Source organism: Lontra canadensis, unplaced genomic scaffold, assembly GCF_010015895.1.
Source record: "Lontra canadensis isolate GAN:19392208 unplaced genomic scaffold, GSC_riverotter_1.0 scaffold146, whole genome shotgun sequence".
In the NCBI taxonomy this organism is placed as follows: Eukaryota; Metazoa; Chordata; class Mammalia; order Carnivora; family Mustelidae; genus Lontra; species Lontra canadensis.
The window spans coordinates 3026792-3052483 of NW_022631140.1; the positions used below are offsets into that span (position 1 = coordinate 3026792).

A 25692-nucleotide genomic window follows, 5' to 3' on the forward strand; every position below is an offset into this window, starting at 1 on the left:
AAAAAAAAAAAAAAAAAAAAAAAAAAAGAAAATGTACAAATTGGGAGTTCTCCTCCAAAAAATTTCTCCTAGATGACACTCCAAGAGGCAGAGAACACATCACTTAAATATTTATTATAGTTTTTTAAAACAATTTCTTTGAGAGAGAGCGAGAGAGCGAGCCAGCTCACATGCACAAGTTGGGGGGCGGGTAGAGGGTGAGAATCTTCAAGCAGACTCTCCGCTGAGCGCAGTTCTAACAGGGGGCTGGATCCCATGACCCAAGAGATCACAACCTGAACGTTCAACCGGCTGAGCCACCCAGGCACCTCCATCCCTTACATTTTTTTTTTTTTAAGATTTTATTTATTTATTTGACAGACAGAGATCACAAGTTGGCAGAGAGGCAGGCAGAGAGAGAGGAGGAAGCAGGCTCCCCGCTGAGCAGAGAACCCGATGTGGGGCTCGATCCCAGGACCCTGAGATCATGACCTGAACTGAAGGCAGAGGATTTAACCCACTGAGCCACCCAGGCGCCCCAATCCCTTACATTTTTTAAACACAACCATGACATCATGAATTTGCAAGTTAGCTGCAATAGCTAAGTCACTACTGACATCACCGTCCCCCTGTGGTTCTCCGCTGTTAGACTTTGAGCTTGTCACTGATTTTTCCCTGTTATAAATAACCGTGCCGCAGACATGTTTGGAACTAAAACAGTTCCTGAATCTCTGCACTTAAAAAAAAAAAGTACCACTCTCTCTTTTCCTATTCTAGCTACTGTGAATGGCAGCCTGTCTGATCCCAGCCTGTCTAGGAAGTTGCAGTGTTCTGAGCCTGAGGGTCCGTCCATCCGTCTGTCCGTCCATCTGTCCTGGTGCTCTATGCCCTGCCTGGGACACGTGGCTCTCCCACTGTACTCTCTCAACCAGTGACTCAAACGCTCCCCAACTCTCCCCATTCAGTGAGGAAATTACCTCTTGGCTCGAGGCTGTGGCTCCAAATGAAAAACAAAAAAACAAAAAACAAAAAACAAGGAAAAAATATTTCAGAATTTGAGGGCGTGTTATTCCACAGGATCAAAATTACTTTTTGCCAAACCCAGGAAAGAATGTGGCATGCCTTGCTGGCAACGGGCGGGTTTAATGCCACCAGCGTTTCTTTTAAGGTACAACATAAAAAGTCCTGGACGAAGATTTGTTCCCTTGACTCTGGTCCCCACCCTTGGCTGACTAATTGTGCGATCCTCCATTTCCTTGTTTACAAAGGACATCGAAGAACATTTTGACTAATAGTGGCCAAATGTTTTTCCTGCCCTCCCGCCACCGGGCTAGACACGTTTCTTCCCCAAAGAAATAGCAGCTCGCTGACATTTACAATGCTCTTTACAGTTAACAGCACCAAAATAAGCTGCGGACCACCGGTATACTATTTTACCCATTGGGTTAAGAAAAACAGGTGTTTGTGGGCTGGAGAAGTGGGTCCTTTCAGACCCCGAGAGTGGAGGAAGCAGGTACTGTCACCTGACAGCCATCCGATGGTGCTTTCACTGCCTCGTGACCCAGCCACCCTGATCACCTACCCAGATGTGCACAGGTGAGCAGCCAAGGATGGGTCTGTGCTTATGATGCTAGAGAACGCTTGGGCATTGCCGAAAACCTGCCTGTGCCCAGGGAGAAGATGCTACACACTTGGTATCATAGAACGGAGCCATTAAAAAGATCAAGGTGTATTGCTTCTCAGCTTTTTGGCTAAGATCGAGGTGTGGGGTGCCTGGGTGGCTCAGCTGGTTAAGCAAGCATCCAACTTCTGATTTCAGTTCCGGTCATAATCTCGGGATCACAGGATTAAGTCCGGCACTGGGCTCTGTGCTCCGTGTGGCGTCTGCTCCGGATTATCTGCCTCTCCCTTTGGCCCTCCCCCACTCATGTGCATTCCCTTTCCTTCTCTCTCAAATAAATAAATAACATCTTTAAAAACAAATAAGATCAAGGTGAGGTGTGTTCAAGACACCAGGTGGCTAGGGGTGCCTGGGTGGCTCAGTGGGTTAAAGCCTCTGCCTTCGGCTCTGGTCATGATCTCAGGGTCCTGGGATTGAGCCCAGCATTGGGCTCTCTGCTCAGCAGGGAGCCTGCTCCCCCCCCCCCCAACTTCTCTCTGCCTACTTGTAATCTCTGTCAAATAAATAAATAAAATCTTAAAAAAAAAAAAAAGACACCCAGGTGGCTCAGTCAGTTAAGCATCTGACTCTTGGTATCGGCTCAGGTCTCAATGTAAGGGCTGTGAGTTCAAGCCCCAACTCAACGCTGGCTGTGGAGCCTACTTTAAAGAAGAAAAATCAACATGTTAGGCCATCTGGCTGGCTCAGTCGGAAAAGCATGTGATTCTTGATCTTGGGGGTCATGAATTCAAGCCCCACGTTGGGTGTACAGATTATTTAAAAAAAAAAAAAAGGTCAAGGTATGGAATGGGCAATCTCTAAGACTGTTTAGAGGGTTAAAAAAGCAAGTTGCTGAATAATGGAAACAGTATGACACCATTAACTGGTGGAGGAAACCCACAAACCAGCACTACGCATTTCTAAGAATGAGTGTGTCTGTACATATACACATAAGTGTATCTTTATGTATGAGGACAGGAAAGAGGTCTGAAAGTGCTTTATACCAAATGAATCTAAAATGGTCTTCTCTGGGAAAAGGAGGAGGATAAGGGGATGGTCAAGGAGACTTCAGCTTTATCTACATTGTGTGCCTGTTTTCATTATGAGAGCATTAACACACTGAATATAGAATAGGTAATGCATGGGTAAGTCGAAGTTAACAAAGATCACCGGGTTAGGGGATTCTCAAGGCCCTGCTAACTCTAATGTTCTCTAGTTCTAAAGATCTGGAAAAAAAAGAAAAGAAAAGAGAGGTATGGGGCACCTGGGTGGCTCAGTGGGTTAAAGCCTCTGCCTTTGGCTGAGGTCATGATCCCAGGGTCCTGGGATCGAGCCCCGCCATCGGAGAGCCTGCTTCCCCCTCTCTCTCTGCCTACTTGTGATCTCTGTCAAATAAATCAATAAAATCTTTAAAAAATATATAAAATAAAATAAGGGTGCCTGGGTGGCTCAGTTCATTAAGTGCCTTTGGCTCAGGTCATCATCTCAGGGTCCTGGGATCGAGGCCCTCGGGCTCTGCGCTCAGCAAACAGTCTGCTTCTCCCTCGCCCTCTGCCCTGCTCATGCTCTCTCTAATAAATAAATAAAATATTTTTCAAAAACTAAGACAAACTAAAATAAAGATCCAAACTCAGTTGTTGTTGCACACTATCTTGCCCAGAATGGGGGGGCCCCGGGGGGGGGGGGCGGTTCCTAAAAAGGAAAATATAACCTTGCCTAGAGAGTGGAAAAATCTTTGGTTCCTCAAAGCCCGAGAGTACAAAATAAAAATAAATACAAGGGCGCCTGGGTGGCTCCGTTAAGCAACTGCCTTCGGCTCAGGTCATGATCCTGGAGTCCCGGGATCGAGTTCCACATTGGGCTCCTTGCTGGGTGGGGAGTCTGCTTCTCCTGCTGACCTCTCTACTCTCAAATAAATAAAATCTTTAAATACATAAATACATAAATATATAATAATAATTATAATAACAACCAATTTCCTGGAATACACCAGAGTGAGGCCGGGAGTGCAGGTAACGTGTTTGCAATTTCTCTGGCACATGGGATGTTACTGCTGACTTGGCGCTGCTCTTACATCGCTGTTCTTACGACCATCGACACAGCAATCACGGCCTCTGATCTTACATGAGGAAGCATCCAGAGGCTGCCTAAGTCCTCCCCGAGATATCAACAGTTACTCTCCCAGTGGATGTCATATGTTTTTCCTACAATCCTTTCCACAGACTCTAAGAAACTCTAGCTCTAGGTCAGCCTGCCTCGCCCCTGCTGGCTACACCCAAGGATGCAGAAAAGCAGTGGGAAGAATGGGGGAAGCGGGCTTGCTTGCTTGGTTGTTTACTGCGGAAGGAGCCACAGGGCTGTGTGGCTGCCCCGGTCTGGACCACATGCCTACAGAGGTTTCACGTACCCTCCAGGGAACACGGTATTGACTAAAGCAGCAAAAAACCTGGAGGCTGCCCGCGAGAGGAAATGCTTACCCCAACGGTGCCGCGTCCATACAGCGGGCTGCCAGGGAGACATTAAGAAAAAAGAGGAACCAGATCCACATTTACTAATATGGAAAGATATGCACCATCTCTCGTTTGCCAAGAAAAACTGGTCACTGAAGAGCATATATACATGATCTTATTATTGTGATAAAAATCCCTATTTAGTCAAGTCTCTATTTATAGTAAAATACAGAAAAGACTGAAATACACACTAGGACCTCCATAGCAAACAGATCTACACTCTCACCGCTTTCTGCCAGGAACAGGGAGTACTTCTGTAAGCAAGCAAACAAGTGACTACCAAAGAAATAAAGCTAAAAGTTGTAAAGAAATCTTTGTCAAAGGGAGTAGTTGCTGCTGGTGTCCCCACAGTGGGATTCAGAGCCAGGGCGAGAGAGGAAAGGATGGGAAGGATGGAAATAATAACCAGCAAAGCTGGGGCGCCTGGGTGGCTCAGTTGGTTAAGTGTTGGCCTGCGGCTCAGGTCACAGTCCTGGGTCCTGGGATGGAGCCTTGTGGTGGGCTCCCTGCTCCGCGGGGAGTCTGCTTCTCCTTCTCCCTCTGCCCCCTGCCCATTTGTGTGCGTGTTCTTGTCTCTCAAATAAATAAATCAAATCTTTAAAAAAGAAAAAAAGCCCGGCAAAGCAGTAACATTCCCTGGGGTGGCATAACACTCTTGCCTCTAGAAGCCCCTCCCCAGACAGAATCCCAGACTGCATCACGGCGCCTGCGCTGAAGCCCAGGCCGGCAGGCAGGGCAGCTCCCCAGTCCACCGAGAAGGTGCCTGAGGCTCAGAGAGCAAGGAGGAAACCTGCCTATAGACCTGCAGCGACCAGGAGCCGGCAGACCCAGAACTCAGACCAAGCCCGTCAAGCCCCAGTTCCCCACTCTTTTGCAAAAAGGGAGTTTGAGAACCAAACTGAGTATGACCATGTGACCCAAATGCGGATCAACAGGGGACCTGGGCAGCTCAGCGGGTTGAACGTGTTCAGCTCAGGTCATGATCCCAGGGTCCCGGGATCGAGCCCCGGGTCGGGCTCCTTGCTCAGTGCGGAAACTGCTTCTCCCTCTGCCTCTGCTGTTCCCCTTGCTTGCGCTAATAAATAAATAAAAATTTAAAAAAACATATGGTATCTCCATGCGACGGGGTAGTATACGTTCATGAAAAACGAGCATGGACACAGGGTCTACACGGAGGAACCTCAAAAATGTTGCACCAGGTGAAAGAAGCCAGACACAAAAGACCCCATGTTATGTAATCCAATTTCTATGAAATGTCCAGAACAGGCAAATCCATAGAGACTGAAAGTAGATTAGTGGCTGCCAGAGGCTGGGTGGACTGGGGATCCTGGGCGGGTATGGCTAAGGGGTGTGCGGTTTCTTTTTAGGACTAAGGAAGATGGGCTAAAATTGATACTGGTGATGTGCGTGAAGAACTGTATAAATGTATTTCAAGCTGCTACACTGGACATTACCAAGAGGTAAATTGTATGTTATATGAATTCTATTGCAATGAAGCTGCTAAAAAAATTTGACAAAGTTAAAGAAGGGGCCCCCTGTACCCCTAGTACATTTCCACAAAAGATCTGAGCACCTGCACAGACTTGGGAGAGAGGAGTCCCAGCAGTCGGACTTGCGTCTCCACAGCCCCCTCCTGTTTTTCAGACATGGGTCACCGGGTGACCTCCTGCCTACTGCCAGAGTCCCCCCTCTTTTCCCTTCATCTGCCCAGCAGGCCCTCATCTTGCTGGAGGTCCAGAGCTTTCTGGACTGCTAGATGCCTAAGCTTCCCTGTATGGTTGTGCATTCCCAAAGCGCTGGGCAGAGCCCCAAAATATTCATCATCTCTGGGTATGCACAGAGCTTCCTGCAGTCACGGGGCAGGGACAGAAGCCCGGTCCTGCCAGGGTGGGGCTTCCTGGAGCTCGGGGTGGGCAGGGACATCTCTCTTCCCTCTATGTCATTGGATGCTGTCATCTCCGTATCATTCTGTGGTAATCGCTGTCCTCTGACCCAGCTGTTGGGGCCACCCTTGGTGGGCTGAAAATAGAACTGGAATCACCAAAGTCTTCTGACAAGGGCATGGGGAGCCAGCGTGCACACACAGTGTGAGCGGCAGACGCTGGTGCGACCTCTCAGAGGCAGTCGGCAATGCCCAGCTGGGTTCTAAACGTTTTGCTCCAGCCACTCCACACCTGGGGATTTAACGTGGCAGGTGCGCCCATGCACAGGCACAAGGCCATAAGGACAGAGATGTTTTTGAAAGAGCCATTTGCGGTAGCAAAAGACTGGAAACGACCTTCCTACCCACCCATGAGGGACTGGCTCAATTCACTATGGAGCTTCCAGACATGATATTCATTCAGCCTTCAAGAAACAACAAAAAATTAGCTGCCACATGCTGCGGTCACAAAGACCATCGAGTGATTCAGATCCCAGAGCCTCAGGCTGGCCATCTACGCCCTGCCTCCCAGGACTTCTGTATAGATCAAGTATGAGTAAAGTGTGCAGAGCCGTGACCGCCCTTCCCACGGTGGCTGTTACGTAAGGGCTAGCTGATGACAGCTCATCTGTGCCCATAAGGGAAGACAGCCCGAAGACGGCAGAACAGGTTTGCAGGCACCTAACATTCCCATAAAAAAGAAAAGAGGAGGGTCATATACATGTGCGTGCTTATACAGGCCGGGAACGCCTCTGGAAGGACATCCCCCAGGGAACAGGGATTGGGGGGGGCGGGGCGAGGCTTACTTATCACTCTACCTTGGATACAGTTTGAATTTTTTTTTTTTAACCTTAGATATATATTTATTTACGTATTAGAAAATGTACATGTATTTTAAAGTTTGCTTAGATATACACATAAGGAGATTTATTATAGCACTATTTGTAAAGGAAAAAAGGTGGGGGGGAGGGGACAAGGGAAGTGTCCTCCCAAGAAGAAGGCTGGCTCCAGAAATCCATGTACATCATGTGACAGAATACAATTCACTCTAAAAATAAAAGAGGCGAGGGGCCCCTGGGTGGCTCAGTTGGTTAAGCATCTGACTCTTGATTTTGGCTCAGATCACGATCTCAGGGTCCAGAGATCAAGCCCCGTGTCAGGCTCTGCACTCAGTGCAGAATGTGCTTGGGATTCTCTCTCCCTCTCCCTCTGTCCCCACAAATAAATTTAAAAAAAGAGAAATAAAAGAGGTGAAAAATAAAAAAATAGGTAGATAAAGGTATGTAGTAGGTAGGTAGGTAGGTAGGTAGGTAAAAGAGGTGAGATATGGAATGACCCCCAAGATACTCCCAGACCAGGAAAACAATTTTTAAAAATAAAATTTCCCACTTTATTTCTTTTTTAAAGATTTTATTTATTTATTTGAGAGAGTGAGAGAGAGCACAAACAGGGAGAGGGACGGCGGGAGAAGCAGGCTCCCCGCTGAGCAGGGAGCCCGGCATGGGGCTCGATCCCATGACCCTGAGATCACTACCTGAGCGGAAGGCAGATGTTTAACAGACCGAGCCACCTGGGTGTCCCAAATTTCCTACTTTATTGAAAAATTTAAAATATATGTGTGCTCATTTTAGACAGGAGAAACAACAGAACAGTGGAAAGGGAATGCGATCTCTCCAGATCCTATCCATTTTGGAGCACTGATATACTCTCTTCCAGGCTTTTGTTGTGTGTACACACGCGCACGCGTGAGTGTGTTTTACAAAGCTGGAACTATACTCTATATTCTTTTTTTTTTTTTTAAGATTTTATTTATTTTTTTGACAGAGATCACAAGTAGGCAAAGAGGCAGGCAGAGAGAGAGGGGGAAGCAGGTTCCCTGCTGAGCAGAGAACCGATGCAGGGCTCGACTCCAGGACCCTGGGATCATGACCTGAGCCAAAGACAGAGGCTTTAACCCACTGAGCCACCCAGGCGTCCCTATACTCTATATTCTATCTGAGTTTAACTCCAGAGCAGAAGCACTTTCCCATGTTACAGAAAATTCTATAAACATCCTTGGTTGGCTGCCTGATGTTCTATCCAGAGGGCGGCCCCCTGATCGACTCCACCACCATCCTCTGGGGAACGAGTTGGAAGGCCATGGCCTTGACAGTGACAGAATTGGACTGTTCACACCACACGCCTGGTCCTTGCCAGGGTGACGCCTCTCTGGAGGCCATTTTGGTTGAACAACCCAGGTTGCCATGTCAACAGTAAACAGAAAACACGTTCCCTTCGGGGAGGGCCAGGAGGAGTGAGGTTTGGAAAATGGAGCTGCTGTCACCCCTCCAAAGCTGCCTCGGGCAACAGGAGCCCCACAGAGCCTGCTTTCCGTTACCCAGGATGGTGGACAACCAAGAGGCAAGACTAGTCCATAACTGGTCCTTCGACCCAGTACAAGGAAAAGCAAGTGCAGTCAGATCGTCCCCACCCTTGCAGGGAGTGGCTGACTCAGCTGGGGAATGACAAGACGCACGCAGAGGTCTGCTCGGAGCCCCAGAGAATGCTCAAGAGATAGCCAGGGCAGGGTGTCTTAAAACCACATCCCAAGGGAGCCAGAACAATCGCTTTAACAGACCAGACTGAGACATTAGTTTAAAGAGCTTTCAGGCAGAGGCGTGAAAAGGGAAACCTGTTCCAGGAAAAGGGAGAGGTGTGGGGTGAGCAGAGCCTGAGGGGCCCCTGGGGACCATGGGCCCGCCCATCCTTGGTGAGGATTTTGAACCAGGCCTTGTAGAAATTTTAAGGAGGGGCAATTTATTGATTTCTTTGTTTGGGAGAGGTGAGGTGACCTGACTGTTTTGCTTTAGTTTTCTTCTTCTAAAGTCTTTTTCTTTTTTTTTGAAGATTTTATTTATTTATTTGACAGATCACAAGTAGGCAGAGAGGCAGGCAGAGAGAGAGGAGGAAGCAGGCTCCCTGCCGAGCAGAGAGCCCGATGCGGGGCTCGATCCCAGGACCCTGGGATCATGACCTGAGCTGAAGGCAGAGGATTAACCCACTGAGCCACCCAGATGCCCCTAAAGTCTTTTTCTGCACACAAATAATACATGGGTTTGGCTTAAAAGTCTCGTATGTTTAGAGATATATATAATATAGACAAAGCCCCCCGTAACAGCACCCTTTCCCCCAAAGAGAATCACTATTAACTACTGTGTACAAATTCCTCCATACAAGTTTTGGCTATGTAAATATGAAGATGTGTATATCTTTTTGATAAATGTGGGACCGTATTATATTTCAACTTGACTTAACAGTATATAAAAATAAAAATAGCTACCATTTTTAAAATTCTAATTATGTCCATACTGTCCTTATGGCTTTTCATGGATCTTCCCACCAAAAGTGTGTGTATGTACACACACACACATATATCTTGGCACTGTCAGTCGAATCACATAGAAACATCATCTCTGGGATGTCTGGGTGGCTCAGTTGGTTAAGCATCTACGCTTGGCTTGGGTCATGTTCCTGGGCTCCTGGGGATGGAGCCCCACGTCAGGCTCTTTGTTCACAGGGAGCCTGCTTCTCCCTCGCCCTCTGCCTTCAGTTCCCCCTGCTTGTGCTCGCTCTCCCTCCCTGTCAAATAAATGAATAAAATATAAAAAGAAAAGAAATATCATCTCTGTTTTAATGTAAATACAGTATTCTCTTAGGACCATGGTTTAAAATTTAAATAAGGCCCTCCTGGGGAGCCTGGGTGGCTCAGTGGGTTAAGCCTCTGCCTTCGGCTCAGGTCATGATCTCAGGGATCTGGGATCAAGTCCCACATTGGGCTCTCTGCTCAACAGGGAGCCTGCTTCCTCCCCCCACCCCTCTCTTTCTCTGCTTGCCTCTTTGCCTACTTGTGATCTCTGTCAAATAAATAAATAAAATCTTAAAAAAAAAAAAAAAATGACTGGGTCAGAGAGAGAACACTTGGTTCTCTCCCAAACCTTGTCTGCAACTGGGATGGAGAGGCTCTATGTCTTCGCATGTGGCTCCAACTGTAATGTGGGGTGCTGGTGGGGGTCCATTTGCCTGATGTGTAAACTGAGGCAGAGGAGAATAAAGAACAGGTAGAGAGAGACAGAGAGGGACCCCTGGGTGGCTCGGTCGTTAAGCGTCTGCCTTCGGCTCAGGTAAGGATCCCAGGGTCCTGGGATCGAGCCCCACATTGGGCTCCCTGCTCAGTGGGAAGCCTGCTTTTCCCTCTCCCTCTGCTGCTCCCCCTGCTTGTGTTCCCTCTCTTGCAGTGTCTCTCTGTGTCAAATAAATACAATAAAATCCTTTAAAAAAAAAAAGAGAGAGAGAAAGAGAGAAAGACAGCTCTGCTACCTTCCAGTTCCTAGACCCATCCCCTGAGAGGCCAGACATTGTTTCTTCCCTTGGCTCCCAAGAAATAAATACCCTTCTTCCCTTGAGCTGGTGGTGTGAGTTGGCTTCTGTTTCATGAGCCCTGAGCCCCAGCCCCTGCTGGCACCTGGATTCCCTCAGACCAGGTACGGGATGCCTCAGCAATCTGCGTCTCCATAAGCCCCGACCCACAGTGAACACAAGCACGCCAGGCTGTCCCCCTGCCCTTCCCACGTGGCCCTCCACAGGGCTGGGTGCACGTGCGGCACAAGGGCTGGCTGAAGACAGGAAAGCAAGACAAGCCGCCACCTGATCCCACAGTGGCCCCCCCCAACTTCACAGGGGACCCACAGGGCTGTGTCCGGAGCTGTCTGCCCCACAGAGACTTAATCTAGAACTCTGGCCCTGACAAAAGAATATAACCAACTGTCCAAGAACTATAATTATTAATTTCCTAAAAACAGATTAATTCTGAAGTTAGAGAAGAGTGACTCCAATTCCTAATCCCAAAGCGGTAACGTACATTTTGCTTTCAGTACTAACAGATACCTTCTGTGGGCGGGCCTCAAATTAATAAGGAGAGCATTATTCTATTTAAGTTTTTTTCAAGGCACCTGGCTGGCTCAGTTGGAAGAACACATGACCCTTGATCATGGGGTTATGAGTTTGAGCCCCACGTTGGGCACAGAAATGAGACTAACTAAATGAAATTTTTTTCATCACCAGTTATGATAACAAAAGCCCTATAATCATCGTTTCCCCTCTCTTTATACCAGTTTTACCATAGTAGGAACACAAATCCCTGACAAAACAAGTACCCTTCTCCTTAATACGGAAGGATGCCCAACTCTAAGCAATGTTTTTTTTTTTAATTTTTTAATTAAGATTTTTATTTTAATTCCAGTTTCATACGGTGTTATAGTAAGGCGGGGGCTCTTTTGACTACAACCAACACGAAGAACCGTATTTTATATCATGTCCCTGGACCCACATACACATCCATCAGGAGTGAAATGCAGACATTTATGTGATTAGAGCCTGGCTGTCAACAACAAACTGGTTTACCACATTCATGTGTGTGAACATGTTTCTGCATATGTTCCAAAAAGTAAGATCTTTATGGGTATCTGGGTGGCTCAGTTAGTTGGGCAACTGTCTTTGTCTCAGGTCATGATCCTGGAGTCCTGGGATCGAGTCCCGAATCGGGCTCTGTGCTCAGTGGGGGGCCTGCTTCTCTCTCTGGCCCTCCCTTTCTCATGCTCCCTCTCTCATTCTCTAATAAATAAATAAAATCTTAAAAAAAAAGATACAATCTTTACAATTTGCAATGGTCTCCTGTATTTCCTAGTCTATTCTGCTCTGCTGCATTTTTTTAAAAAGCTGGTTAAGGTTTTCACAACTCAGTAGTGGGTCTTCACAACTATTTCAAAAACACCTGCTCAAAAGTAATGCAACTTGTTTTAAGCCAACGAAATCCTCCCAGGGTGACACACATATCCCCAGACACAGAATTTAGAGTGGTGCCCAGGCTTTGGAAACCCAGGGAAGACCCCAAGCAGCTCCCCGATCCCCTGCGGCAGGTGGGTAGGGGTGGAACGGCTGGTCCACTCACCTTAAAATGGAAGGAGCTTGCGGGGGACCCGCTGGAGCCATACTGTTCACTCTTCGTTAGGTTGCTGGAGTAGTTATTAACCTTGAAATTGCCATTCTGGTGAGACCTGGGGTCATCGGTGATGGGGCAGATGAAGTAACCTTCCTCATCATCGCTGTCAGCCTCAGAGTCACCGTCATGACCAGCCCGGGGGGTCTGGCCGCCGTCAACACCTTCCAGGCGGAATATGAGGTCTTCGTCTGCCATGTTCCCGGGAGGCCCGTGTTACCCAAAGGGTGGGCAGCAGAGCCAGAGTGGCAGGGCAAACGCAGAAGTGTGGGTCCTACAAGGGAAGCGAGACAATGGGTACCAGGGCCCAGGGAGTGAGAGCTCGCAGTGCATCTCACCCTGGGTGCCCCCGGTGGCAAAGAGAACTGGCACCCTCGGAGGGAAAAGTACAGCATCTTTTGGGGAGGCACACTTGGCAGGCGGCATGTAGAACATTTTAAATGTACAAACCCGTTGACCAAGTAATTCCACTTTGGAGAACTCAGTGTCTGAAATAAGGCAGGGAAAATAAATGCTTCTTAAGCAATCGGAGTGATCTTTTTTAGAAGGTAAAGTAGATCAGATCGTTCCTTGGCTTAACACCCTCCGGCAGCTTCTCTCCAATGGCTTTTAAGACTACAAGGCCGGCTTTAGTCTGGTCCCTGCCCGCTTCTCCTCTGGCCTTGGCACCTCTCCAGGCCCAATGGCTTGCTCTCTGTGTGGTGAATACGGGGAGCCCATTTCCACCCCAGGGCCTTTGTACTTGCTAACCCCTGTGCCTAGAACAATCTTCCCCATCTTCTAATAGTGGGTTCCCTTTCATCAGTTGGATCCTGACTCATCTAGAGAAATCTCAATTCAAAGGACTCCTCTCAAATGCACCTGCACTACTCCCTAACACATCTCTCTCTGCTTTATTCGCTACGGGGAGGTTTTCCCAAGCTGAAACCTCCTTTACTCTCTTACTGTCTGTATCCCCAGGGCCTCGAAGAGTGCGTGGCATAGATTGGGGCTCTATACACATCCCAAGAATGGCTGAGTGACCCAAAGAATATCCTCTTTAGCATGATCAATACAAAAGCTAACAGCCCACTATGTCTGTCAGTAGAGGTTTGTTAAATTAAGTATGGCTTTCTATACCATGCACTGTCATGTGACTGTTACAGAGGAAAGGGAAGCTCTAGATACATAAAGACATGCAAAAAGAGTCAAGAACAAGTTCAGCAAGATTGTAGAATACAAAATTCAATAGTATTTCTGTACACTAGCAATGAAAAATCCAAAGAAATTAAGAAAATAAGTCCAGCTATAAAGAACATCAAAAAGAAGAAAATATTTGGGAATAAATTTAATAAAAGAAGTACATGACTTGTACACTGAAAAAACACACTGAAAGAAATTAAAAATCTAAAAAAAAAAAAAAAAAATGGGAAGAGGGGCACCTGGGTGGCTCAGTGGGTTAAAGCCTCTGCCTTCTGCTCAGGTAATAATCCCAGGGTCCTGGGATCGAGCCCCGAATCAGGCTCTCTGCTCAGCAGAGAACTCTGCCTACTTGTGATCTCTGTCTGTCAAATAAATAAATAAAATCTTAAAAAAAAAAAAATGGGAAGATACTCTGCATTCATAGATCAGAGGGTTTTTTAATTTTATTTATTTATTTGACAGAAAGAGAGACAGCTAGAGAGGGAATACGCAGGGGGAGTGGGGGAGGGAGAAGAAGGCTTCCCGCTGAGCGGGGAGCCTGATGTGGGGCTCGATTCCAGGACCCTGGGATTATGACCTGAGCAGAAGACAGACACTTAACAACTGAGCTACCCAGGTGCCCCCAGAGGATTTAATATTGCTAAGATGGCTATACTCGCCTAAAATGATCTATAGATTCAAACCAATCACTATTAAATTCCTACTGGCTTCTTTGAAGAAATTAACAAGCACATGCTAAAGTTCATACGGAAACGCAAGGGACCGAAAATAGCCAAAACAGTCTTGAAAAAAGAGGAACAAAGTTGAAGGAGTCACACTTCCTGAATTCAAATCTTGCTATGAAGCTGCCGTCATCAAGACTGTTGGTATCGGTATTGGGATAGACACAGATCAATGGAATAGATTTGAGAGGCCAGAAATGAACCCCAATATTTACAACCATTGATTATGACAACAGCACTAAGACAATTCAATGGGGAAAGAATACTCTTTTCAACCAATGATGCCAGGACGAGTGAATATATACATGGCCAAAGAATGAAACTGAACCCATTCCTTACACTAGTCACAAAAAATAACTAAAAATGGATCAAAGACTTACATATAAAAGCTAAAACATCATCTAACTCTTTGAAAACAATACAGGAGAAAATCTTTGTGAGATGGGACAGGTAAAGCTTTCTTAGCTATGACACGAAAAGTACAAGCAACAAAGGAACAGATAAATGAGGCACCATCAGAACTAAACACTGTGCTTCAAAGGACGCCAATGAGAGAGCGGGGAGATCACCCACAGAATGGGAGCAAAGTTTTGCAAATCATAAAGCTGGTAAGGGACTCTATAAAGAATGTAGACAACTTGGAGCGCCTGAGTGGCTCAGTGGGTTAAGCCTCTGCCTTCAGCTCAGGTCATGATCTCAGGGTCCTAGGATGGAGCCCCGCATCGGGCTCTCTGCTCGCCGGGGAGCCTGCTTCCCCCTCTCTCTCTGCCTGCCTCTCTGCCTGCTTATGATCTCTTTCACTGTCAAATAAATAAGTTAAAAAAAAAATGTAGACAACAATAAGATGACAAATAAAAAATGGGCAAAGGGCTTGAATAGACTTGAATAGATCTTTCTCTAGAGAAGACATAATCATGGCCAGTAGGTACATGAAAAGATGCTCAACGTCATTAGTCATTAGAGAAAGACTAGTCAAAGCCACACCCACTACAATGGATATAATAATTGAAAAAAAAACAAAACAAAACAGAAAATAGTAAATGTTGACAAGGGTACGAAAAAACTAAAACGCCCACACACTGTTGCTAGGAATGTAAAATGGTGCAACCACTTTGGAAAACAGTCTGGCAGGTCCTCAAAAAGTTAACCACAGAATTACCATGTGAGCTAGCAATTCCATTGGGTACACACCCTGAGAAAGGAAAACTACCACATTAAAACTTATATACATCCGTTTATAGAAGTATTATTTGTAACAGCCGGAAACAACCTTAATGTTCGGGGACTAATGAATGAATAAATAAAATGTATCCACACAAGGGAATGCTGTGAAGCCTCAGAAAGGAGTAAAGAAACCAACACTTGGGTGAACCTTGAAAGCTTCAAGGAAAAGGAAAGATCTAACCACAAAAGAACACACATTGAATGACTCCATTTATATGAAATGTCCAGAGAAGGCAGATCTGTACAGACAGAAGGTATGTGAGCAGTTGCCTAAGGACGGAGAAGGGGAGACTTGAGGGAGGGAATGGGGAACAACTTCTAATGGGTTTCTTTGGAATTGGCACAAAATGTTCTTAAACTGTGTGCGGGTTGTGTGACTGCCGATATACGAAAAACCATCGGACTGTACACTTTTTAAAAGATTTTATTTATTTATTTGAGAGACAGCAAGAGTGAGAGAGATCACAGAGGGAGAGGAGGGGGGGTGACTCCCTGATGAGAAGAGAGGCGGACGCAGGGCTCCATCCCAGGACCCCGAGATCATGACGCTTCACCGACTGAGCCACCCAGGCCCCCCAAACCATTACACTTTAAATGGATGCACGGTAAGGTTTGTGAATCGTATTTCAATAACGCTTAGGGTAAAAAAAAAAGTAATCCAAAAAAGTGTCAAATTTTTTTTTTAAGATTTTATTTTTAAGGGGTATCTGGGTGGCTCAGTCCCTTAAGTGTCTGCTTTTGGCTCAGGTCATGATCCCAGGGTCCTGGGATCAAGCCCCACATCAGGCTCTCGGCTTAGCGGGGAGCCTGCTTCTCCCTCTCCCTCTGTTTGTGCACATGCATGCTCTCTCTCTCTCTCTCTCTCTCTGTGTGTGTCAAATAAATAAATAAAATCTTAAATTTTTTTTTTATTATTTTTAAGTAATCTCTGCTCCCAACATGGGGCTCAAATTTACAGCCCTGAAATCAAGAGTCACGTGCTCTACTTACTGAGCCAGCTAAACATCCCAAAAACCTGTGAAATTTCTAAAGCAAGTTGCAGAACAGCTGGTGTATCATAGGGATCCCACTCGTGTTAAAAGAAAAAGGACATCTGTAGATGAATTAAAGCTTCCCTGAGGGACTCCCCCCAGGAACTCCAGCAGCTCCGGGATGGGCAGTAGCCATGGAAGTAGGCCCCCAAGGGGGTGGAGGGAACTTTTAAGAACTTGGCGCACTTCTATTCAGTTGTCACTTTTTACGAAGTTGGATTGCTTGCAACATAAAATAACAAATAAGTGAAAACAATTTTAAAACTTTTTTAGATCAAGGCAATGATTCATATTTTTTTCTTATTTTATTTATTTGACAAGAGAGCGAGAGCACAAGCAGGGGTAGCAGCAGAGGGGGAGGGAGAAACAGACTCCCCCCACCAAGCAGGGAGCCCTCTACGGGGCTTCCCAGGACCCTGAGATCATGACCTGAGCCGAAGGCAGAGGTTTAACCCACTGAGCCACCCAGGAGCCCCTCAAATAAATAAAATCTTTTTTAAAAGTCTTTTTAAAATATCTTTTTTAAAAAGGATTTTGCTTATTTACTTGAGGAGGGGGAGAGAGCACAGGCAGGGGGAGCAGAAGAGGGAGAGGGAGAAGCAGGCTTCTCCGCTGAGCAGGGAGCCCCATGGTGGGGCTCCATCCCAGGACCCTGAGATCATGACCTGAGCCGAAGGCAGACACTTAACCATCTGAGCCACCCAGGCGCCCCAATTCTATTATTCCTAACGGCTCTTTCCACCCGCAGGCAGCCTTCCAGATTGGAGGCTCTGGCCCTTTCTTAATAGTTACCATAGCAGGAAAGAAGAAATCCATTTCTATCCTAACTCGTTCCACCCAGAATGTAAATTAAAATCTCAGAAAACCGTACTTACGTCTTACCATGTACCATGCACTCTGCTATTTTCTATTCGACTTATTTTTGTTTTGCTTTAACCTTTCTTTTCATTCTTCTTCCTTAATGCACCACCTGCAGTGATTTCTTGAAAATCGCTGCTCTGGGCGTCAACTGCAAAGCTGGTTTCTTACCCTGAGGGGGAGACATGGTCACGGCTGGAGCCAATGCCTCAGCCACCCGGCCCAGCTTGTTACCAAACAGTGCCCTGGGCCCACTTCTCCCCACTCCCTTTACTCTGCCCTGGTCAGCCCTTTGCCGGAACCTCTGCTGACCAAGGTAGCGTGGTGCCTGGAGCTGCCAGCAGGACCCAGCCAGGTCACTGGCTTCTGGGGACTGGGACAGTGCTGGGACCGGGGCTGGGACAGTAGAGGCAAGGCGGAGGCAGGGGGCAGAACCACAGCTTCCACCTGCAGATCTCCAAGCAGTGTAGCCCAGGGGTGAGGAGCCTGTACTCAGGTACAAATCCAAGCTCATGACCTTGACTAGATAATCTCCCAAATACCCCTCCTCCCCATGCGAGGAGCAGAGGAAGCAGCTTCACAGCCAGTTCGCAGGACCACAACCCCTGGCCATGTCCCAGCACAGACCTGACTTACTCCGTGACCCTGGGAAACAAAAGGAGCTTTAGACCAGCAGCTGTGACCCTGCCTGGCACGGTGCCTTGGACTCGGCAGGCACGTGATGCAGATTCCAGAACCCAGCAGAGCAGGAGCTGTTTGATGGTTTTTCCGTTATCATAAATTTGCTCTCGAGGCAGCTGTGGCAGTGCCTGCTAACTGTCCCCCAACAGCTGTTCTCTCCTTCTTAGGAACAACCACTGGGTTTTGGCTAAGCACATGGCCACTCCCAATAAGATCTACATTTCCCAGATTCCTTTGCAGTTAGGCGTGACTACATGACCAAGTTCTGGCCAAGGGGATATAAACAGAAAGCCTGTTTTCAACTTTAGGGAAGAGTTTTTAAAGGGAGGGGATGTGCCCTTCTGGACTCTTCCTCCTTCCTGCTGGCTGGAACGGAGGTGTGATAGCTGGAACTCAAGCAGCTATTTTTAACCAGGAAGAGGAAACCATATGCAGTGGATGGCAGAGCCATGAGACAGAAGGAGCCTGGGGCAGCATAATCTTACATCATGGGGGCTCACAATCTTCAGACTCGGCTATCCAAAATTCTAGAGTTGACTGATATTTTCTTCTTTCCCCTACTACTTGCTAATTCAGTCTGGTCCAGTAACCCTATCTCTCCCACAAAAAGTCCCATCACATCTCTAAATGACAAGTCAGTACCTGGACAGGAGCAGCCTGGGAAAACTGTGGCCTCAATCCAGAGCCCACATGTGCCCAGGAAGATTGGGCCCTGGAGGATGTTAAATTCCACTAAGAAGGCAAGGAGCCCTCACAGGGCCATATAAATCAGGACCGTGATGCCTATTCCAACACCAGTTGAGGCCCTGGCCTCCCAGGAATCTCCATCGGACCTGGGCTTCCCTCTGCCCACAGGCACCTGTTCCTGTTAGCGAGGAGCGCAGGAGCAGGACCCCAGCTCCCAAGCCATCAGGATTCTCTAGAACGTTTCCTCTGTCTTCATTCAGACCTCCCGATCTTTCCCTCCCAGTCCCTGACACGCTTTGGGAAAATATTTGTATAGAGAGGCAGCTGAGTGGAGTTCTGAGTCAGACCCGAGTTCAAGGCCCAGCTCCGCCACTTCCTAGCTATGTGACATGACCTCTCCAGCCTCACCTTCCTTGCTGTCATCCGGGATGCAGCGTTTTACCCACCCCGTTGGCCTGACAGCGTTAACACAGAGCCAGCACTAAGACACGGAACTATTATTATCATCATAAATAACGGGGGCTGAGCCTTGGGTCCCAGCCACGCTGGTAACCTGGATACCTGGTTAGCAGCCAAGCCAGGCTTCTTCAGGGGTCCTCAGGGGACAGGCTATTTCAGGCTCTGGCCAGGGAACCACTGTTCCTACTGGGTCTCACTATAAAAGGTTCCTCTGGCAGGGGCTGGGACAGAAAACAATGTTTGCAATGTCCAGGTCAAGGCCTGTGGGCCCAGCCGTGCTGACCGCTGGGCCTCCCTGGGCCTCCCCTCACCCCACCCTGAGCTGCCTCGCTGGCTGGAGAAATGTACTGCATTCTCCAGTCTGCCATTTCCGGGAGCAGCACCCCCTGAACCGACACGGTCCCTGTCGGGCAGCCCCGTGTGCACACTACCATATGCCCAGCACAGCAGAACCCACCTCGTCCTCAGCTGCACTGCAGTGAAAGGGGTGACTTGCAGGCCCTCTTGTGTCACACGCCTGCTTCTGCTCGGGGACGTGCCTCTCCCCCACTCTCAAGTTCTGTGGTTGGGGTTGTCTAGGTGTTACCCCAGGTAGATATCACCACATCCCTAAATAACATGGTTTCTCTGTTATTTCTTATTTTATCGATCTGGGTCCTCATCTGTTGATTTCCTGGCATGATAAATGAGACTTGAGCCTCCCTTGACCTTCCCACTTCCCTCCGTACTCCACCACCCCTAGACTGGTGGGGCTTCTCCTGGGTCCCTGGGATCCCAGGCCAAGAACGCTGTCTTACTGCACACCAAACAGAAGGAGCTATGGTTTCCCACAGTGTGGTGTGAGTTCAACTCACCGTGAGAAAGGAGGAAAGATGTGCCTTTGTAAATGATCAGAAAGCAGAACGTACTTTTGCTCCTACTGACCTCAAAGATGAGTAATTCTGGCTACAATAAGACAGAGAGATAGCATATATGGACAGTTTCCCTAAAGTACTCTGCATGGACTCTCTCCTCCAGCAATGATGGGAGCTGCTGGGCAGAGAAGCAACAGCCCGTTTGTGATGGGGTACCTTGGGGGAGGAGAAGGGAGCAGGGGCAGGCTGCCCTGGGCTGCACCGCGCTTGTTCGAAACACTATCTTAGACCCTAGCCTGAGTCCTCGGTTTCCTTCAAAGCAGAAAGAAAAGCCTGTCTTTAAGAGAGATCTGCACTCCCAGGCTCACCACGGCGATATTTACAATAGTCAAGTTACAGAAACAACCTAAGAGCTGGATGAATGGATAACAGAAATCTGGTGTTTATACACAAAGGAATGTCATTCATTCTGTCTTTTGCACAAAAGAGGCAATTCTGTTATCTGCAAAAAAACATGAATGAACCTGGAGGACATTATATTCGGTAAATAAGCCAAACAGAAAGAGACAAACATTTCATGATCTCGCTTATATGTGTAATTGAAAAAACCCCAAAGTCCTAAAAACAGACAGCAGAATGGTAGCAGTCAGGGGCTGGGAGGTAGAGGAAACATGAAGATGTTGGTCAAAGGGTACAAAGTTTCAGTTGTGCTAGACGAGCAAGTCCTGGCGATGTAATGACTATAGCTATTTTTTTTAAGATTTTTTATTTATTTATTTGACAGATCATAAGTAGGCAGAGAGGCAGGCAGAGAGAGAGGAGGAAGCAGGCTCCCTGCTGAGCAGAGATGCGCAGCTCGATCCCAGGACCCTGGGATCATGACCCGAGCCAAAGGCAGAGGCTTTAACCCACTGAGCCACCCAGGCGCCCCTGGACTATAGTTATTAACACTCTACTGTATACCTGAAACTCACGAAGAAATCTTTTTAAATATCTCTACACCCAACGTGGGACTCAAACTCAAGACCCCAAGAAAGAGAGTCCCATGCTGTTCCAACGGAGCCAGTCAGATGCCCCGAGAATACATCTTTTTTTTCCTTTAGACGATTTTATTTATTTATTTGAGAGAGAGAGAGGAGGGGCAGAGGGAGAGGAAGGGAGAGATCCTTAAGCAGGCTCCACGCCCAGTGCCGCATGTGGGGCCCCATCTCACAAGCCTGAGATCACGACCAGAGCCAAAATCAAGAGTCTAAAGCTTAAATAAGGAGCCACCCGGGTGCCCCCCCCCCACCCCACCAGAACAGATCTCAATTGTGCTCACACACATACAAGAAGCAGTAACGGGGAGAGGTGACAGATATGTTAATTAGGCTGACTGTGGTAATCATGTCACAATGCATATGTATATCAAATAATCACATGGTATACCTTAAATATGTACAATTTTTTTTTTAAAGATTGTACTTGTTTATTTGACAGAGAGACAGGGAGAGAGGGAACACAAGCGAGAGTGGGAGAGGGAGAAGCCGGCTTCCCACTGAGCAGGAAACCCGATGCAGGGCTCGATCCCAGGACCAAGGGGATCATGACCTGACCAAAGGCAGACGCTTAACAACTGAGCCACCCAGGCGCCCCAAATATGTACAATTTTTATCTGTCAGTTATACCCCCAATAAAACTGGTGACCAAAAAAACTTAACAAAAATCAAAGCCCCTTCTAGTGTCTAAGGGCCTGCGCTCTGCAGCCACGGGGCCCACTGTGAATCGCTGGCCTCCCCATTGGGAGCCAAGGCCCTGTTTTTTTTTTTTTTTTAAGGTTTTATTTATTTACTTGAGAGAAAGAGAGAGAGTATGAAAGGGGGAGGGTTAGAGAGAGAAGCAGACTTCCCAATAAGCAGCAAGCCCGAGATAGGGCTCGATCCCAGGACCCTGAGATCATGACCCAAGCTGAAGGCAGTCGCTTAACCGACTGAGCCACCCTCCCAAGGCACCTCCCAAGGCCCCATTCTAAGGGGAAGCCGCACCATTCTGGAGTCTGTGTCCCCCATAGCGTCTGGCACTGAGCAGGGCTCCACAGCACTAATCAGCACCTCTCCAGGCTGGGTTTTATTTATTTACTGGGGGTGGGGATACTAACAAATGGGCAGCCTCAGAGGTTACTAAGTCGAGCCTGTGTCAGTTGTCTTATAAATGTCTGTACCCCTGGCCTGTGGTAAGGTGCCATGAAGAAACATTTACTTAGGGCTGCCTGGGTGGCTCAGTCAGTTGGACATCCGACTCTTGGTGTTGGCTCAGGTCATGATCTCGGGGGTTGTGGGATCTAGCCCTGGCCCCCCAACCCCTGGGCTCCCCATCAGCAGAGAGTCTACCTAGGCATTTTCTCCCTCTGCCCCTCCCCCCACATGCATGTGCACCCTCTCTCAAATCAATCATTTTTCTTTAAGATTGCACTAATTTATTTGAGAGAGAGGGACAGCACAAGCAGGGGGAGTGGCAGGGAGAGAGGGAGAAGCAGGGTCTCAGTTGAGCAGGGAGCCCAATGTAGGGCTCAATCCCAGGACTCTGGGATCACGACCTGAGCCAAAGGCAGTCGCTTAACCAACTGAGTCACGATGGCACTCCTCAAATGAATTTTTTAAAAAAGAAACATTTACTTAAACTATTGCAGAAATAGTAGAGTTTAGGTTGGGATGTCAGAATAAAAGGACTGATTTACAGATGTCCATGCCCAACTGTCCCCTCCCTGCATCTTACCTCCACCTGCCTGGCCCAAGAACCAATGACCATTCACCACCAAGCTCTCACCTCCCAGCCCTGCGCCCCTCAGGAGGTCCCCTTTCTGAAATGTCTCTTCTGCCTTGGGTCCCTTCAAAATCCAGCTCAAATTTCTACTCGCTTCAGAAAGTTTCTCCTGGGTGGCATCCTCGCCTGTGAAAGAGAGGACAGCTAACACTACCCAGCCTGGGAGATGTCTGACGAGAGAGTGAGATCAGGCATGTGGTGCCTGACAGAGCGCTAGCACTCAAAATACCAGCTGTTACTGCAGCCGGACCACCCCCTGTGCCCCACTCCCTAAGTCACCTCCATCCACCCAGAGCCCAAATATTCTATGTCGTGGGAAGAACAGTGGCCTCCACAATCTGTCCTCATCCTAATCCCCAGAACCTGTGAGTTACGTACCCCTCCATGACAAAAGTGACTCTGCAGGTGTGATTAAGTTAAGGATCTTGAGATGGGGAGAGTTCCTGGAAAATCCAGTGAGCCCTATATAAGCACAAGGGCCCTTATAAAAAGGGGGCAGGAGGGTCAGAGCCAACGAAATGGGATAATGGAGGCAGGGGTCACAGAGAAAGATGTGAAGACACCCCACGGTGGGCCTTGGAGACAGAGCAAGAGGCAACAAGCCAAAGAAGGTGGGCAGCCCCTAGAAGCTGGAAATGGCAGAGACCGGTTTCCTCTAGAGTCTCCAGAAGGAACTCAGCTCTGCTGACACCTTGACTTTTGAACTTCTGATCTCCAGAACCCTAAGATAAGAAATTTGTGTTGTTGCCAGCCACCAAGTTCGTGGTGATTTATTTAGTAGCACTAGGAAACAAAGGTAGTCTACAGCAGTCTAGAACAATGTTGCCTGTCCAGGGGACACTTGGCAAATGTCTGGAGACATTTTGGGTTGTCACCTGGTGTCTAGTGAGTGGACAGCAGGGCTGCTGCTAACCATCCTTGTGTGCACAGAAAAGGCCCCACAACACGGAATCCATCATTCAGCTCAGCATGCTAAAAGTGCCAAGGGATCCTGGTTCGGCATGATTCTGGAGGAAGGCCTTCCCTGATCCACTCTCCCTCCTGTCCTCTTTAAAAGCAAGTCTCCATGCATACCATTTCTGGTATTTCTTTTGAATTGAGGGAATCAGCTTGCTTCCCTATGAGAATAGCAACCCCCAGCCCAACCCAAGGAGGTAAGTCAACATTTGCTCTGCCAAGTCCCATAAAAACGTCACCGCACTCCACTGTGCTGTGCTTTGCGCCTACAAAATTGTCACGGAGCAAAGGCAGTTTTTACTGTTTTTAAAAAATGAGAAAAATGCAAAGCACAAAATACTTCAAGCATAGCTTCCATTCACAAAATGCACAAGAGAGCCTGAATTTTCATTTTGAGTCGTTTGCTGGGCACCCTTCTCATGTATGTACCCAGAACACTCTATACTCCTGGCAGGCCAGACCAGGGATACCGCCCGTCTCACTTCTCAGGGGAACTCTGTGTTTAGATAGCCTCTCCGCAGCCAGACCTTGTGGGCATTTGGAACAAAAGGGGCCGTGTCTTACTCCTCTCCAGCTCCCAGCCAAGAGCACAATGCCTGGCACACACCGGGTTCTCCATAAACGCACGTTGCATGAATAACTAGAGAAAAGTTGTCAGTGTCTACAGATATCATGGGCATCCGTGGAGTGGAGGGACTACCAGTTAAAATGACAAGGCATCTGGGGGTTAGCTAGCCCGAGCCACAGCTGAGATCCTGAGTGGGAAACCCTGGATCATGGGGAGGCCCTCAAAAAGACCTTAGGACTAGAATCCGGCCCACCACGCTTTTGGGGCAGACAGATCTGGCTTTAAGTCCCGCCTCTGCCACTATTAGCAGAGTGACACTGGGCAAATTACGGAACCCCAGTCTCATCGGTAAAATGCAGTCATCCAACAAAGTGAAGCAGAGCGAGCAAAGTGGAGAAGAGGTAGGAGAGGTGGCCAAAGGCCAGAAAAAGCTACTGTAACACAGACAGTTGTGTTTATGGTCCCCTGCCCTGCCATGGACTACATTTCCCAGGATCCTGTGCACCTAGGTGGGGCCTAGGTGGGGCCATGTGACTGCACTGGGGCCAATGGAATGTAGGCATAAGTAACTGAGGCTGTACCAGGCAGTCCAGTTTCCACACCCTGGTCAACTTTCCCTCCACTGCAATCCTGCCCTTTGACACATAGCACAGAACCGATCCACAGTGTTTCAGTGCCATTTACAAAGCACTTATGCCATAACTCCTCTCAGCTCCCCAGAGGACACAAAGCCTGGCCTGCCCTCCCTACCCACTCCACTCTTCTCATCCTTCAGGCCTCAGGTTAGATGACACCTCCACCAGGAAGCCTCCCCTGAATGCCAGGAGGTAGGCACTATTAGCTTCATCAGACAAGATGAAGAAAGGAGACAAGAAAACTGAAGTTAAGTAACTTGCCCCAAATCATGTGGCTAGAAAGTGGGGGAACTGGGTGTGAAGCCAATGTAGGCGGAATCCAATTAGCGGTCACTTGCTAAACCGGTCATGGGACCACTATCAGCAGGGGCCTCACCTGCAAGCTTGTTAGATGTGCAAATTCACTGGCCTTACTCTGAATTAAACTCTGGAGGTGGACCCAGCAATCTGTGTTTAAAAAGGCTCATCAGGTGGTTCTCATTTGCCATGAAGTTAAAGAACCAATGGTCTAGACATTCTCTGCAGCTGAACCTCCTGTGGAGTCCTAGGTCTAGAAAATGTCATAGCTGAAGAACTGAACACTGTCCACCTTCTGACTTTTCTAGCCATTTGAAATGCTTCTCTGGGTATCCCCAGCCCTGGGACTTTGGGGACCCAGAGACCGTCATCTCCTTTTATTATTCGCGTTAGTGACTCACTGCTTCCTTTGTTTGAAGCCTTCTTGTTTGTGCCCATCAGCCTTGGGTACAAAGGTTTAATCCAGCAATGTTTACAAATTCAGTCACAGGACACCTGGGTAGCTCAGGCGGTTAAGGTTAAGCATCTGCCTTCGGCTCAGGTCATGAACCCAGGGTCCTGGGATCCAGCTCTGCAGGGTTCCCTGCTCAGTCGGGAGCCTGCTTCTCCCTCTCCCTCTCTGTCCCCTGGC

General features: G+C 47.9%; 1 protein-coding gene across 2 annotated transcripts in view; it reads right to left on the bottom strand.

Moving 5' to 3' along the window:
• EEF2K (eukaryotic elongation factor 2 kinase) overlaps positions 1-25692 on the bottom strand; it is a 60625-nt gene that overhangs the window by 32501 nt on the left and 2432 nt on the right. For both annotated transcript variants that reach the window (XM_032843944.1, XM_032843945.1), the window contains exon 2: positions 12057-12378. In XM_032843944.1, coding sequence (XP_032699835.1) covers positions 12057-12302 — 246 coding nt within the window. In that variant the 5' untranslated portion in view covers positions 12303-12378. The remainder of the gene's footprint in view (positions 1-12056; positions 12379-25692) is intronic.